General features: G+C 38.5%; 1 protein-coding gene across 1 annotated transcript; it reads left to right on the plus strand.

Annotated features, from left to right (window-relative positions):
* The first annotated feature begins 936 nt into the window (after window positions 1-936).
* On the plus strand, window positions 937-14269 carry racgap1 (Rac GTPase activating protein 1). The gene is made up of 17 exons (XM_084720406.1): window positions 937-1087; window positions 2159-2264; window positions 2381-2583; window positions 3215-3357; window positions 3850-3919; window positions 4029-4082; window positions 4267-4344; window positions 4488-4605; window positions 5673-5815; window positions 6712-6876; window positions 6992-7087; window positions 8268-8466; window positions 8838-8943; window positions 9333-9465; window positions 12540-12666; window positions 12787-12886; window positions 13150-14269. The coding sequence occupies exons 2-17, from the start codon at window positions 2180-2182 to the stop codon at window positions 13223-13225; spliced, it is 1896 nt and encodes a 631-aa protein (XP_084576532.1). The 5' UTR covers window positions 937-1087; window positions 2159-2179; the 3' UTR covers window positions 13226-14269.
* Window positions 14270-14638: the final 369 nt, after the last annotated feature.

Raw genomic sequence — 14638 nt, forward strand, 5'->3', positions numbered from 1 at the left:
CTGTGACAAAGATTTATAATAGAGACAGGACACCTGGACACTGATTTCACTAATATTTTTGATAATTAGAAATAACTATAAATATACACAATTACAGCAAAATATAGTGAACCTGAATTAAGAAAAAGCATCAAATATATAAAATGTCGCTATAAATCTAACAAATAAAAACAATCTGCATTATGTTCTGTTTAAAAAATGTTTTCATATCGGTGTATGTCAGACAACATAATTGAATGGGTAGCACATAATTTCAATTGTGTTAGTAGTTAGAAGTTAGAAGTAAAAACACAATTCTTCTGCTCAAATACGTTGTTGTGGGTTTGAATTCACACTTTTGGCAGTGTACATTTTTGTAGCTGTTGTTTTGCACTTAAACAATGTAAATGTCTGATTTCCATGCCAATAAAGTCCATGTGAGTTGAATTTGATTGATAATTAATTGTTTTTTTTAGGTTGTCGCTGCTCCTTCAGTGCTCCAGATGCAGAACACCACACTGCACCATATTTATATTGTCAGTTAAACTTCATGTATTAAACAACAAGCCCTTTGTAATATGTGGTCGTTATTTTTCCACTGACATACTCCAAGAAAATTACACCTCCTTTGCCAGTTTGGCATTTATTATGAAAGTTTTTACCGGAAGTCTAATATTCTTCTTCGCCTCATTTTCTGCTTTTTTGACGCTGCGTTCCTTTGTTTCTTTGATTATTAGCTAATAAATAGCAAAATTATTTTAAAAAGATGGTTCACATTCGATTTTTGTACTCGTTTCTATCTATTTCGATTCGGGTTTTATCTTTGTGGTAGCAGCACGGATGCGACCGGTGACCGTTACGGTGGCTTTATTTTGAAAATGCGTGCTCGGAAGTCATTTTTCTTCGTGCTGTCATGACACCGGCGCAGTATTCTTCTCTCATTGGCTAGCGGCGAAATTTGAAATGCAACGCGGTCAGTACAGCTGTGGCTGCGGAAGGATGCGGACAAAGATACAACAAACTGGTCGCTAAAAAAAGAAAAAGAAAAACACAGCGAGCTAAACATTACCGAAAGGGTTGAGTCTGACGTTTCTTCGCTTCTGAAACGGTAAGTAGCAAATTTTGGGGGTTAAAACGAGTTAACGTTAGCAGCTAATCGTTACCGCCATGTTATTTGTTCAATGATACAGTGGGCTGAGTTAGCGGAACTAAGCTATTTCATGAGTTTAACCAGCCACAACAACAAAAAAAGAAACAAATGAAGAAAACGTGATGGCATATGAGGAATAATGTATTGAGCTATATATTTATGCGAGCCTGTGGATATAATGGGCTAATGGATATTTATTGTTTTCGTTGCCATCAAGTCTGATTTGCTCTTAACGTTTGCCAGATGACTTAATTTACATTGAAAAGCAGCCACACAGCTGCCCACTGTAGCTACCTAGCTAACTATAAGCTTTGTTAGCATTTTGTTTAAATCGTTCTAGTTTCATTTCGCTTCCGGAGTGGATTTGTTCTTTTAGCTAGTTAGATTCAGGTATAACACGGAGGGTATTTATCTGGGATAAGATTTAAGAAGTTCAGAACAGGTATAAGAATACAAACACAACACTTTGTGAAAGCCCACAGTCATGTTGACATATTTGACAGATTTTGAAGACTAAAACTAAATACGCCCTGTATATTTCTATTTTATTTTTGTAAGTTGACAGAACTGACCTTTCCCAGTTGTCAATTATGAGCAGAGGTCCAGTCATATGGAAAAGCTTTTCTGCTTCAATTCACAGTCACTCCTCATTTGTGATTTTTTAAAAAAAGATCTGAAACAACTTTCAAAGGAGTATAGAAATGTGTAAATGAGGTCTGACAATACTGTATGAATGCTGTCCAAAGATATTGATATAAAATATTGTAATACTTGTTTATCTGTTTATTTTTCCCTTCCTTGTTTTTTTTGCTAGTATTTTTGTGGAAATTGTATACTCTCTTTTATTTTTTATTACTTCTGTCTTTGAAAAATTGTGCAGTGTAGCTGTATTTAATTTGAATTTTAGGTGGTTTCTTTTACAAGCCCACGTGTTGTTTTAATATTATTAAATCAACTATTGAATTAAAACTTATTATAATAACCTTGGTTGTCACATGAATAAAATGTAGTTAATCTACCTCTTTTAAGGGTCTTCAATTATAGGACATCATGGAAACGGCTGTGCAGAGCCTCCAGAGCTTATATGATAAGCTGAGGACACAGGTTGACCTCCTCAATGAGAACATTGAACCCCGTGAGTAGTTTATGGTTCTTGGTTTTATCTTTATGATCTACCATTTGACACAGATGTCATAGGTTCCTATACAGATGCCTGCCACATTACAACTGCATGTGCATCCTGTTTTCCAGACTTCATCCAGATGGTACAAAACTTTGACGACTGCCGTCGCAAATGGCTGAGGACTGAGCTTGAACTGGGGTCCTGCAAAGAGACTCTCACCAAAACAGAGACAGAGAGGGGAGCCCTGGAGGTCAAACTGAAACATGCCCGCAACCAAGTCGATGTGGAGATACGGCGCAGACAAAAGGCCGAGGCTGACTGTGAGAAGTTGGTACGTTGGATCAAATGCTGACCCTCATTTGTTGATATATGTTGATTTTTGTCTATGCTGTTATAGAGATCAAATGTTATGAAAAATGTATATCATAATACTGACGGAAAATATCATGGTTATCAGAATCATAGCGTTCAGTATTAATGTTTATTTGTTTTTATCTCTAGCCTGAAGTCAATTTTTATTTTCCCCTGTACTAATTGTTTTATTAATTAGCAGTTATCAAATAACAACAGCAACAAAAGTTAGTTGTCATCTTTAAAAAGTGAAAATGGTGAAAAATGTCCATCCCAGTTTTTGTAAGTCCTGGATGATGTCTTTAAATGTCTTGTTTTGTCAGTCCAAAACCCAAAGATATTTTCTGTTCTATTGCTAAACGAAGCCACGTTGCTGCTCTGTCTGCGTCTGGGAGACTGTTGCTAAGTCTGGTTGGTGATACTGGACAGTATTCATTGTGGGTTTTTCAAAGTGCAACGATCAAACCATTTTCATGATAGTTACAGTTTGAAATGGTAATACTAATCATCAGGAAATTTATCATGGTTTATTGTAATCGTTTTGTAATCCCTACTCTGTTAGTTGTCCTGGTTCAAGGAGTTTCTCATTCGCTAGTATTTCTGTAACACAGGACCGTCAGATCCAGTTGATTCGGGACCTCCTGACCAGTGAAGGATCCTCAAACAGCATCCAGCTGAGTGCGGAGCAGCGCTCAGCTCTGGCTTTCCTCAACACAAACTGCCAGGCAGGAGCCACCCTGAATACCAGCCGAAGGTGATAAACTCACACATACAACCATATATAGTATAGACACGTTTTATTGTTAGTTTATAGTTCCTGACTCGGGCCATGAGGATTTTCTATTCTTGAAACTTCTCTTAACCGTGTCTGCTAAATCAGCTATTGTTGGAGCCATATTCTACAGTGTCCCTGATGGTTTGTTTACATAGTGGGGGGTTACATTTGCATGTGGGAACATCTTACACTTGATGCAATACAGAATTGCTCTCACGAGCTCCCTTTAAACAGGGGAAAGTCATTTTCTCCTCCATTCCCGTCTCCATCTATTTATCACATGAATGCATCGATCAGACACGCTTTCAAACCACAGTCTGAACTTTCAAATGCTTTCCATTTAAATTTTCCTGAAGGATAAACTGATAAAACAATTTGCAAAAAAATGTTTTGGCTGCAGGCAAATGTAAATAAACTGTATGTGATAAATACAGCTGAGTGGCTGAACATATATTCTGTTGCTCCTGATAGACTGACGACTATAGATGAGTCCGCCTCCATCTTGTCAGACATCAGCTACGACAAAACTGATGACTCTATTGTAAGTACTTCCCTTTTCAGTGTCATGCAGCGTTAAATTAACATTATATGCACTAAAATAGTCTCCTTTTATTTTGAAATCTTATTTTGATGTGCTTGATCTCTGACAGGACTGGGACTCCTCCGCCGTGAGGACAGTGCGACTCAAGAAGCGAGAAAAAAGGGTATGTTGAGAACACATTCAACTTTTTTTTCTTCAAAGGTAGAATCTGGTAAAATAATGAGAAAATAAGAAATTATAATGATAATAATGAAAATGTTGCATATTATGCCTTTATACATTTGTTTTTGGAAGAATGGCTCCATGATCACTGGAGGTATGGATGTCATGTCTGTTCTTGATTTCAGCGCTCCTCGAGAAATCAAGTCGATGGTCCTCCGCTCGCCTCCAAACGGTCTCGATCAACAGGCAGAACTTCAGAGATGGTAGGATTTTAGCTCCAGTCCAGGATATGGTTGTTGCTGTTTCATGACTGAAATATGTGTTGTTATTACGCATGACTTGTTGGGCTCTGACATATTTTGATTTTATCTGGTTATTCTTACCGTTTTTTAAATACTTGTGGCAGGGAAATGAGACCCTTGTGACAAAAACCACAGTGACTGTTCCTGTGAATGGAGGACCTGTTGAGGCTGTTTCTACCATTGAGACGGTTCCTTACTGGACTCGCAGCAGGAGAAAGACTGGTAAGATTTTTACTGATATCTTGCGTAGCCTCTGGCGTAAATGTGCCCCATTTTTTATATGTAGTTTAACTAATCCAGGCTAGTATTAGCTCCCCAGAATAAGTTAATTTGTTAATTCTCGTCCAGCTAATTTGATTCTTCAAACACAAGTTAACAATTGATTCAGGACCAAGTGATTAGTTTCTTTCAGTCTGTTGGCCGCAGTTATATTGTGCCTTTTTTTGCTGTCAAAATCACTTGAAAATGTTGTGATCATTCTGCCCCAAAGCTTGAAATAACCTTTTTTTCCCCTCTGTTTCCTGCAACTGTCAAATTCTACTTTGAACTTTCCCACAATTTACAACCACTTTCTCAAACTGTAGCTCTTTTGTTTCATTGTTAGATGTCTGCTCACTAAACTCTTCCATGAGAAAAGTACAACACATGGGGGGGTTGGACTCTGCTGCCCTCAGGTCTACTGCTGCTTGATGGACACAGTTTCTCTGAGCTAAACATAACACAGAGATGCAACAAAACACAACACTGCATTTTTCAAAAAGTTACTACGAATGCAAACATGCAAATGCAAATAAGCTTCTCTACTGTCCCAAACACCATGTCTTTGTGTCCTTGGTGCTATTTTTTATTGTCCTCAGGACAATGGGACATCCTTAATTCCAAGTGCCCTAAATTATTTAGTCAATCTTGGATGAAATCCGGTAACAACATGCTTTTATTTCCAAGTAAACATGACAACATCATGATGAATTTTAAGCCATTTTAGAAGTCCAGGCTCATGTCAAAGCATCATCCACCACACTAATCTACTGTAACCTTGTTATCAAGTTACAGCCAGACTCTCTGAGCAGTCTGGCTGCGATGCACCCAGGATCAAATGAAAATATAACTTAATTAAAGGAGGTTGAGCTCAATTTTCTATCGTGTACTTGGACAAAAATGTTATCATTATTTGTATGGATGTCTCGAGTTTGGACATGCACCAACATTGATTTGACAGTATATTTTCTCATAACTGGAGAATGGTCATGGTGTGTAACACTGGCATCTATTTTCTGTCTCCTGTACAGCTGCCATGGACTGGGACTCTGAATCTGTCAGGTCTGAGGACGTCTTCAAGCAGCCTGGCAACCCCGAGGGAGAGACAAAAATGCAGCCCAGCACACCGCAGAGCCACGGGGGTGTCCGTCTTCATGAGTTTGTCTCCAAAACTGTAAGAATGCCATCGGTGTGAAATAATGGCTGTGTGAAATAATCAGAGTAGAAAAAAAAAACATATTTTCCTTTTGGATTTAAGAGCAATTCTGTTATCTTCAAGTAGATGTTTTTTCATTACTATTTCAAAGGGACCGTTCACCCCAAGATCAATATTACACATTTTTCCTCTGGCCTGTCGTGCTGTTGATCCATCTATACTGTTTTGGTGTGAGTTGCAGAGTTTTGGAGATATCAGCCGTTAAGATTTCCAATTTCTCTCCAGTATATTGGGACTAAATGGTACTCAGCTTGTGGCTCACAATGCACTAAAAAATACATTTGGAAAATTCAACTGCAATGTCAGTTTCCAGAAATCAGGACCTGGTTGCTCAGAATAATCAACAGACCTTGTTGTGAGCAGTTTCATGTAAGAGCTATTTTCTGTCTGCAGTAGAATCTACCAGAACTACTGGAAAATCTACTGGAACGACTTTCTTTCTATTAGAAAAAAGCCAGATATATCTACAGCTGATATCTCCAAAACCATGCAATTCACATCACAACTGTCTAGATGGATAAGTAGCACTACAAGCCAGGGGAAAAATAAGTAATTTTAATTTTGCGGGCAACTGTCCCTTTAACTTGGCACTGTAGTTTGCTTATTTGTGATAATCTCTTCTCAGAATTAAATCACAATGTTTTTTTTTCTTTTATGGACTTGTTTTGTTTTGAAACTTATTGCCACCCTTATTGAAGAATGTCATACTGCAGCTCCTCATGTATGCAGCCCTCTTTCTGCAGTGCATTTACTTGACTTGCCAAAACAAAGCATCATTTCTTGGTTTAGCTGAACGTCTACATCTACTGACCACCGGTCTTTACCAGCCTCCTAAAGTCAAATGTCTTTTGCAGGTCATTAAGCCGGAATCATGCGTGCCCTGCGGAAAGAGGATCAAGTTTGGCAAGATCTCGCTGAAGTGCCGTGACTGCAGGGTCGTCTCGCACCCCGAGTGTCGCGAGCGTTGCCCTCTGCCGTGTATCCCCAACATGGGGGGCACACCGGTCAAAATCGGGGAGGTGCGTGAGATCGTTTTTCGTAACTGATTTCTCTCTTTGTGTGCAGGTACATGCACACGTTTATTTCCACTTTCCACAGTCCTGACAGTTTACCCCATTTCCCATGTGTCTCCAGGGCGTGCTTGCAGATTACGTGCCCGACTCAGCGCCCATGATTCCTCCTCTCGTTGTCCACTGTATCAATGAGATCGAGCAGAGGGGCCTGCATGAGGTGAGCAATGTTTTTCTGTCCTAATTATAAGCAGAGAAGTCTCACAGCTCAATGCTTATCTTTAATGTCTTTCCCTTAAGCTGAGACAGAGAGCTGTAACTAAGATTTTACAATCTGTTCCTGGAAAGATAAATTCGTAATTGGACTGTTGAAGGGCTCCATCTGTCGATTTCTGCAGAACTGTGCTGCCGCCTCTTCCTTCTGTAGTTTTGTGTTTTTGCTCCTGTCACACTTTCTTCATGGCCGTAAGCCTGACAGCGTTATGTCAGCTGTTTTCAAATGTCAGCAGAGACAATGTTGGTTTTTCTCTTTTTTTAAGGTGATGGCAAAGGTCAGACTTGAAGGAATTTTGTGACATTTAAAAAAGACCCTCTCTGTTGCCTGTATGCCGAATTTAAGAAACGCTTTAATATTTCGTCAACTCAGAGGAAAATAGAGAATTTATTGGTTGCAACTCCAGAGTTTTCTGGAGTCAGAATGGCTCATTTGATAGTAAAGGTTGCAGACCCCTGGTGTGTGCTAAATGCAAAACTCTGGAAACAATTTTACTGGTTACTTATCCAAAAAAAAAAAAAAGAATCTTTTCATGTCATGTCTTTATTTTTGCACCAAATTATGGAAAGTAGTATCAGTAAAATCCTAACAAGACCCATCCCTATTTGCCTCATTTTAGAGAACCTACAGTGGCCACAAACTCAAAATGCAGAAGGCCCTATCTAGAGCCACTGTTTAGTTTGTTTAGTTTGTCCTCGATGCCATGGAAGAGGACCTGTGGTCTCTCTAGATATAAAGGGCTCATTCTGTGGCAATGAAAGCACAATAATTCTTATTTTTAGATGATTACACCCTAATGAAAACATCATTAAGACATTATTTTCTATTTCTGACATATTCTTCCAATGCATTCTTGCAAATCTTACTCACTGGACCTTTAATTGCCAAGAATTAGAGAAGATTAGTGCCACTCATCTCTGTGCATAAAGTGCAAAGCTAGAGCCAGGAGAAACCAGCTGGCCTACTAGCACCAACAAAGCTCAGTAATTATCTTGTTTGATTAGTACATAAATAAAAATATAAAAGAAGCAGAGTTTTAGTTTTACAGGCAGTTAATGTGTTGGAGCTCACTTAACTTCATTGAAGAAAGTTAAACGCAGAATGTCTGGTTTTTCTTCCTTGTCAGGCTGGACTGTACCGTCTGTCCGGCGCTGATCGCACAGTGAAGGAGCTGAAGGAGAAGTTTCTCCGCAGCAAAACCGTTCCTGTGCTCAGCAAGGTGGAGGATATCCACGCCATCACCGGCCTCCTCAAGGACTTCCTGAGGAACCTGAAGGAGCCTCTTCTCACCTTCCGCCTCAACCAACCTTTCATGGAGGCAGCTGGTGTGTGTTTGCGTGTGTTTGTGACTGGTGTTAGTAGAGACGAGGAAAAAAGCAGTAAATAAAAGCAATTTATTGTAGACATTGAAATAACTGAAAGTTTGTGTAACTTCTTAATGGACAGCAGACAGGAGAGCTGTTAAATGCAAGTTTCTACGTTGTGTTTGCAATTTGTTCTGAGCAGTGATGGAAACCTCAGGCGGGAAGCTGCCTGGAACAGAAAAAAAAGGAGATTGATCTTTCAGTTTGTTTTGCCTTTGTAGTATTTATTTCTCACTGGAGTCAGATACATTTTCTTTCAAGTTGTTAAATCCACAGAACCTTCCACTTCTCCGCTCTCTGCTGACAAAATTGTTTTCTCTGCTCCCTCTCAGAGGTGTCAGATGACGACAACAGCATCGCCCTGATATACCAAACCATCAGTGACCTGCCACAGGCCAACAGAGACACGCTGGCTTTCTTAGTCCTTCACCTTCAGAGGTTAGCAGCCCCTCTCCTCCTCTAAATACATTCCTAATATACCTGTGAGCTATGCATATCCCAGTGCAGCTGATTAAAAAGCCTTCACTCTGCTTTGATGCTTCATATATTCCTGCTAGAGATTCAGTATTGGGATTTGCTGATATTCACAGAAGTCTCCAGTCTCTCTCTCTCAACTGACCTTTTTTTAATTTTGCTCTATCCTCTAAATTTAATTGGTTTAAATTGCTTTAGGCCAAAAATGTGCTACGAATATAATAAACAACTCAAGTGTATCTCATTGATTTTTAACAGGCAAGAAATTCAGTTTGTTTAACCTAAAGTACACTTTTTAAACAGTGTTTCTTATACATCAAAGAGACATAACTGAATCTCATGAAATGTTTCAGGGTTTCTGCCAGTTTAGACACTCGGATGGACATCAGTAACTTGGCTCGGGTGTTTGGTCCAACTATTGTGGGTCATGCAGTTTCCAACCCCGACCCTATGACCATCCTGCAGGACACCAAACGACAACCAAAGGTAGGCCTGAATCATTTAGCATCATTATTGCATATCCTGTTTCTTCAGCGGCTTCCCCCAATGTAGAAAACGATAAAGGAGCAATATGTAGCGATTGTGCCTCCAAAAATTAGCCCAAATAGCGAGTTGGAGCCACTGTTCTGAAAATACACATTCTGGAGTTGGAGTTCTGCCAGACTCCAATAATATTTTGCTTAATTTCACAGTTTTAAACATTTACTCTGTCTAAAAGATTATTAATTATGTAAAATGACTGACAGATACTAACTCCTTTGGCGAACATTCAGCATTCATTTTAACTCTGATTAACATGAAACAAGCAAACAAAAATAGTTATTCCAGCCCAGAATAGAAATTTGAAAGTTGGCAGCATTGGTGTCAGAAGCAAGTATTTCAGCTTTGCATGTTCCTCAACCTCTGATGACCTGTCATTGTGATTTTATGATAAATTACAGTAACAATATCTGGCCACACTCATGGTCCCTAATGTTTTGTTGCAACATATGTAGTAATGGAAACAACTTATGAGCTTTCTCGTCGTTTTTCTTCTTAACACTTTCTATATGTTGGAAAATAGCTGCAGAAAACACAAAAGACTGAGAACTGTGTACTGAATAATGGAGTTAGAGTGTTGAACTGTTGTTCACCACCATCAGGATTTTTTTTGGGCAGACCTGAACTATCTGAACAGTCCTCCCCCAAACTGCAAATTTCTTTATGATTTTGCAACCTAATTTTATATACTTAGCGATTTCCTTTTTTTTTTTTTTTTTCAGTAATTCAAATTTGTCTGAGTGGTTAATAACAAATGTTTTTTGTGCTGTTACAAACTCAGAACTTTCTTCCAGTGATTTAGACTGGGTTTAGTCTTGACATATCTGCATTTATGTCTAAGAACTTCTCCTATAACAATATAATAGTGAGAACAAAGTCCAAGGTTCTGTTTTCTACAGAAATGCCAAACCTGACTGTCTTCACTGTCAAGGTTGACAACTCAATCTCCTTAGACTATGACCAGGTTACTGGTGGTAACAGCAAGTGTGGTTCAAACCAGAATTCTCGGGGTAGCAAAAGAAAAAAAAAAACTTGTTGAGCAGCTGTGTTTCTCAGAAATACAACAGAAGAGCAACAATCTTTTATTATTATGTCTTTTTATATCATGTCATGCTGAGCTCGGTAATAGGAGTCAATCACCTACTGAGAAGTTGTAGGTGAAGCCTGTCGCCTGCAGCTTTTCATCTAACAGCTCACTGTGGCTGCTTCCCCTTGTTCCATTACACTGTGCAATATTTCAAACTGATCCACTGTCGAATAGCCTAAAATTACCCTGTCTCGTTTGCTTGTAGATGCATTTTGTGATCGCTTATTGTGACTGCTTCACAATAAAAGCCCCTGTTTTTCCGGTTGAGTGCTTTTAATGTGAACTAATTCTTTCAAAGAGCGAGGCAAATATTAATGAGATAAAACTAAAAACCACAACACTGGAGCTCATACAGGCCTGGTTTCCTGTGAATTCCTCGTGTATAAGGAGGCAATTTGTACCCAGTGCATGACTGGTGGACTCTAACCACTAACGATGAAAACGACTAGCCTATATAGAGAGGTAATTGCAAAATGTAAATATATGGAATGGCCATTGCTGAAAAAATGACAACTAGGTTTGCATTAATCGAAATATTAATTATTAACCACAGTATGGCCAAGTGCAATATGCAAATCGCAGAAGCTGCAAGTTTTTGATAATGGAAAAATGTGAGACAAAACAGCATTATAATAAAATATTGTAGTGCTGCAGAGATGCCCCGTACTACAAATGTTGTTCTCCAATTATCATAAAACATGTTTGTTAGCTAAACACCCCAACACATCACCTCACATCATCATGATTGAAAATTGTGACGCAAAAGTGATTTTTCCACTCATCGTGAATTATATTGCAGTCAGACTATCTGTCAAAATAAAATATTTTAAACATAAATGTCACCATTTAATGCACCACACCAGATTATAGCTTAAAGCTCAGTTGCGTCTGTAGTCCTTTGGCAGGTCAGAACACAAAGACACCACAATAACAAAATATTAAGTTATACAAGGAGCTCACACACAACACACAGTAAAATATAAACTACACACGATAGCATGAAATCACAATATGATTTATTTTTTACCATTTAATGCAAATAGTCTAAACAGCAAAATGCGCTGGTTTTTGAACAGTTAGAAGTATTTATTGAACTCAGTTCTTTGCGGATGCTTAAAGAGAAATCAGACTTGGATGTCATTTAAGCGTTTTTAACTATTTGAAGCCACATTTCCAGTTGCTTTAAGAACAGACTTCACCAGGCAAAGGGCGACTGAGTTACTGTTGTAGAATCTTTTACCTTGATTCAGAATGAGTATAGTGTATTAGGGCTGCAACTAACAATTATTTCATTGTCAATTAATGTATTGATTATTTTCTTGATTACTTGTTTGTGTCCATAAAAATTCAGAAAATGGTGAAATATGTTGATTAATGTTTCCCAAAGCTCATGAAGGCATCTTCAGATGTCTTGTTTTGTCCACAACCCAAAGAAATTCAGTTTACTGTCATGACGGAGTAAAGAAACAAAAAAATAGTTCACATTTTAAAAGATGGAATGAGAATTTAACTTTTTTTCTTTCAAAAATTACTCAAACTGATTTATCAATTAGCAAAACAGTTGGCACTTCATTGAATAATTGATTAATTGTTGCAGCTCTATAATATATGAACATATCTACCCTCATCAAGCCCTAGTTTTGTATGGAGAGTTTTCCCTTTTGTTTCTCTCAAACTTGTGCCCTTTACACAGGATGAGGGTCCAGGAAAAGGGCTGCAAAGCACAAAGGGCACTTTTTGTTCTAGTACTATGTAACACTACACACCAGAAAATCATCACAATACCATAGACTTTTTATTTTTCATTTTATTTATTATTTTTTTAGTAATTCCCCCGTCTTGCCCAGGGCATCTGCATACCCAGGAGAGGATGAGGCAACACACTGAAATAACCCCGGTCCTTTTGCTCTTTTTCTAATCCCTCTCCGTTCAGGTTGTGGAGCGTCTGTTGGCCCTGCCGGCGCCTTACTGGGGCCAGTTTGTGGCAGCGGAAAACGAGCCGCCAAACCTGGATCACCTGATCATTGAGAACGCAAACTGCTACGCCACCCCCGAGAGAAGTACGAGCTTGTTTTAACGTTGCGTGTGTGGTGTTCCAGACGGTGCATTTATGAGTCTGGACGCGGTTGTTGTTGTTGTGTGCTGGTTGATGTTGCATTGTGATGTTTGTGCTGTTGCAGTGAGCATGCTGGGACCTCTGACCACTCCAGAGCACCAGCTCAATAAAACTCCCTCCTCCAGCTCCTTGTCTCAGCGCATGAAGTGTTCTCTGACACCCAGGTAAACAACACACGAGCACAGTCTCCTCCTGCTCTGCTTTAACACCGTTTTTACAATCAAGGAGCTCCTGATTAATCGCCTGCTGCTGATTTAAATTTTCAGGAGAGCCTCTTTTTTAAGATTTAGAGGAAAGCTGACTTCTTTGAACATCTTTCATAGAAGTTAATCTACTGTACAATATCTCATTATCCTTCATGGACTCCGCTTTATTGACTTGGACTCTTAATTCCATTAAATGTCATTATGTGTGCTCTTTGTTGCAGATTTGGGAGCAAGAGCAAATCGGCAGTCGGACTTAATCGCCAAGGAAAATTCTTCGCATCTCCACTCCTCAAATAAACCAAAGCAGACACACTTAACCTTTTATTTTTACTGCAACAACAGCCACATTTTGGCATAACACATAACACGGTACTGCTTTGATAACAACTATAAACACCTCCATCTTAGTCTTCCTACTTATAATCGTTTTAATATTTCACAATGATAAGAGTTTGTATTTTGATTCTACACGTTTGTAAAAGGATTTTTTAACCAAACAGTATAGAATAGGTTTTCCCATCTATGCATACTTGTGTCTATTTTTTAAGCTGGTGCTTTTGCTAAATGTTTATCAAGAAATTCTCATTTCACCTCCTAACAGATGAGAATTTACTGCATTGTGCTCTTTTTGAAGGACACTCACACAGGTGAAAATATGTACTGTAACATGTACCTGCTTTCCAAGTTTAATCAGACAGTTTTCCAACTCATGTGTCACTCAGAAGTTGAAGAACTGATTCTAAGGCATTTCATTCTAGGTTGTAATTGAATGTGTGACTGCGAGTAATATTGTTTAGTTTTGATGTTTGTACTTTAATTTTTTGTTAAGTTTTGTTTTCATCTCCCAGTGAATTGTGCTTTAAATGCTTATAGTCTCACATGTCCCATCCTTTTTCTGCTGTAAGTGTAAACACTGATTACAGATCTGCAAAATTGTCTCAGTCATCATCTGCAACCTTGACTGACTGTGATGTTTTTGGTGATTGGCATTTATCTCTTGAAAAATCGGGCAAAGTTTTTTTTTTTTTTTTTTTAAATCTTCACAGCTGTTGTGTTTTGTAATATATCCTGAACTGTCAGTGACAATCAGGAACATTGTTCACTGGTTTATGTGACAGGCTGTAATCTCTGTGTGATCATTTTGCTCTAATGTTTATTGCTCTGTGTAATGTTTGTACTGTGGGAGGTTACTTATAAGCAATTCTGTACAAAAGGCAATTACTTTACAATTGGCCAGTTCAGTTACCGTGGCATTATTTGATTAACCATTGGCACAAATTTTGTACACAAATACACGCTCTAAAATTCATGTAACTTATAAAATACATTTCTAACCAAAAATGTCTCCTGTGGTTTCTGTTAACAGCGCTGATTCCTAGCTGTCTGAATCTTAATACGGTGAGTTTGGTGGGTATAGATGGAGCTTTTGAGAGGCAGGTTAACTTGTTTAAAGACACCTCATCTCACTCCCTCCTTCCCAATGTGTAGGACAGGACAGCGACCTGTGGCTCTTTGCCCCTCATCAGTGGCCCCCTGTGACTTATTAAAAACTATATGGAAAAAGTTACTTTTTAAACTTTTTAATTTAGAGTGATTCCTACATTCTCCGCTTGTAAAATTGTGTAGCCAGTTTACTGAACTGGAACAAAAGGTTTAAGATTTGCTCAACTAATATGTTATAATCTGTGTACCGCTCAGTGCCTTTTCCTT

Source organism: Lutjanus erythropterus, chromosome 6 (assembly GCF_056507025.1).
Source record: "Lutjanus erythropterus isolate fLutEry1 chromosome 6, fLutEry1.hap2, whole genome shotgun sequence".
Lineage (NCBI taxonomy): Eukaryota > Metazoa > Chordata > Actinopteri > Lutjaniformes > Lutjanidae > Lutjanus > Lutjanus erythropterus.

Excerpts from the sequence above, each read along its gene's own strand:
- racgap1 (XM_084720406.1), top strand. The coding sequence starts at position 2,180 with ATGGAAACGGCTGTGCAGAGCCTCCAGAGCTTATATGATAAGCTGAGG. Across the intron at positions 2,265-2,380 it reads CAATGAGAACATTGAACCCC|ACTTCATCCAGATGGTACAA; the intron begins GTGAGTAGTTTA and ends CCTGTTTTCCAG. Across the intron at positions 7,088-8,267 it reads AGCAGAGGGGCCTGCATGAG|GCTGGACTGTACCGTCTGTC; the intron begins GTGAGCAATGTT and ends CTTCCTTGTCAG.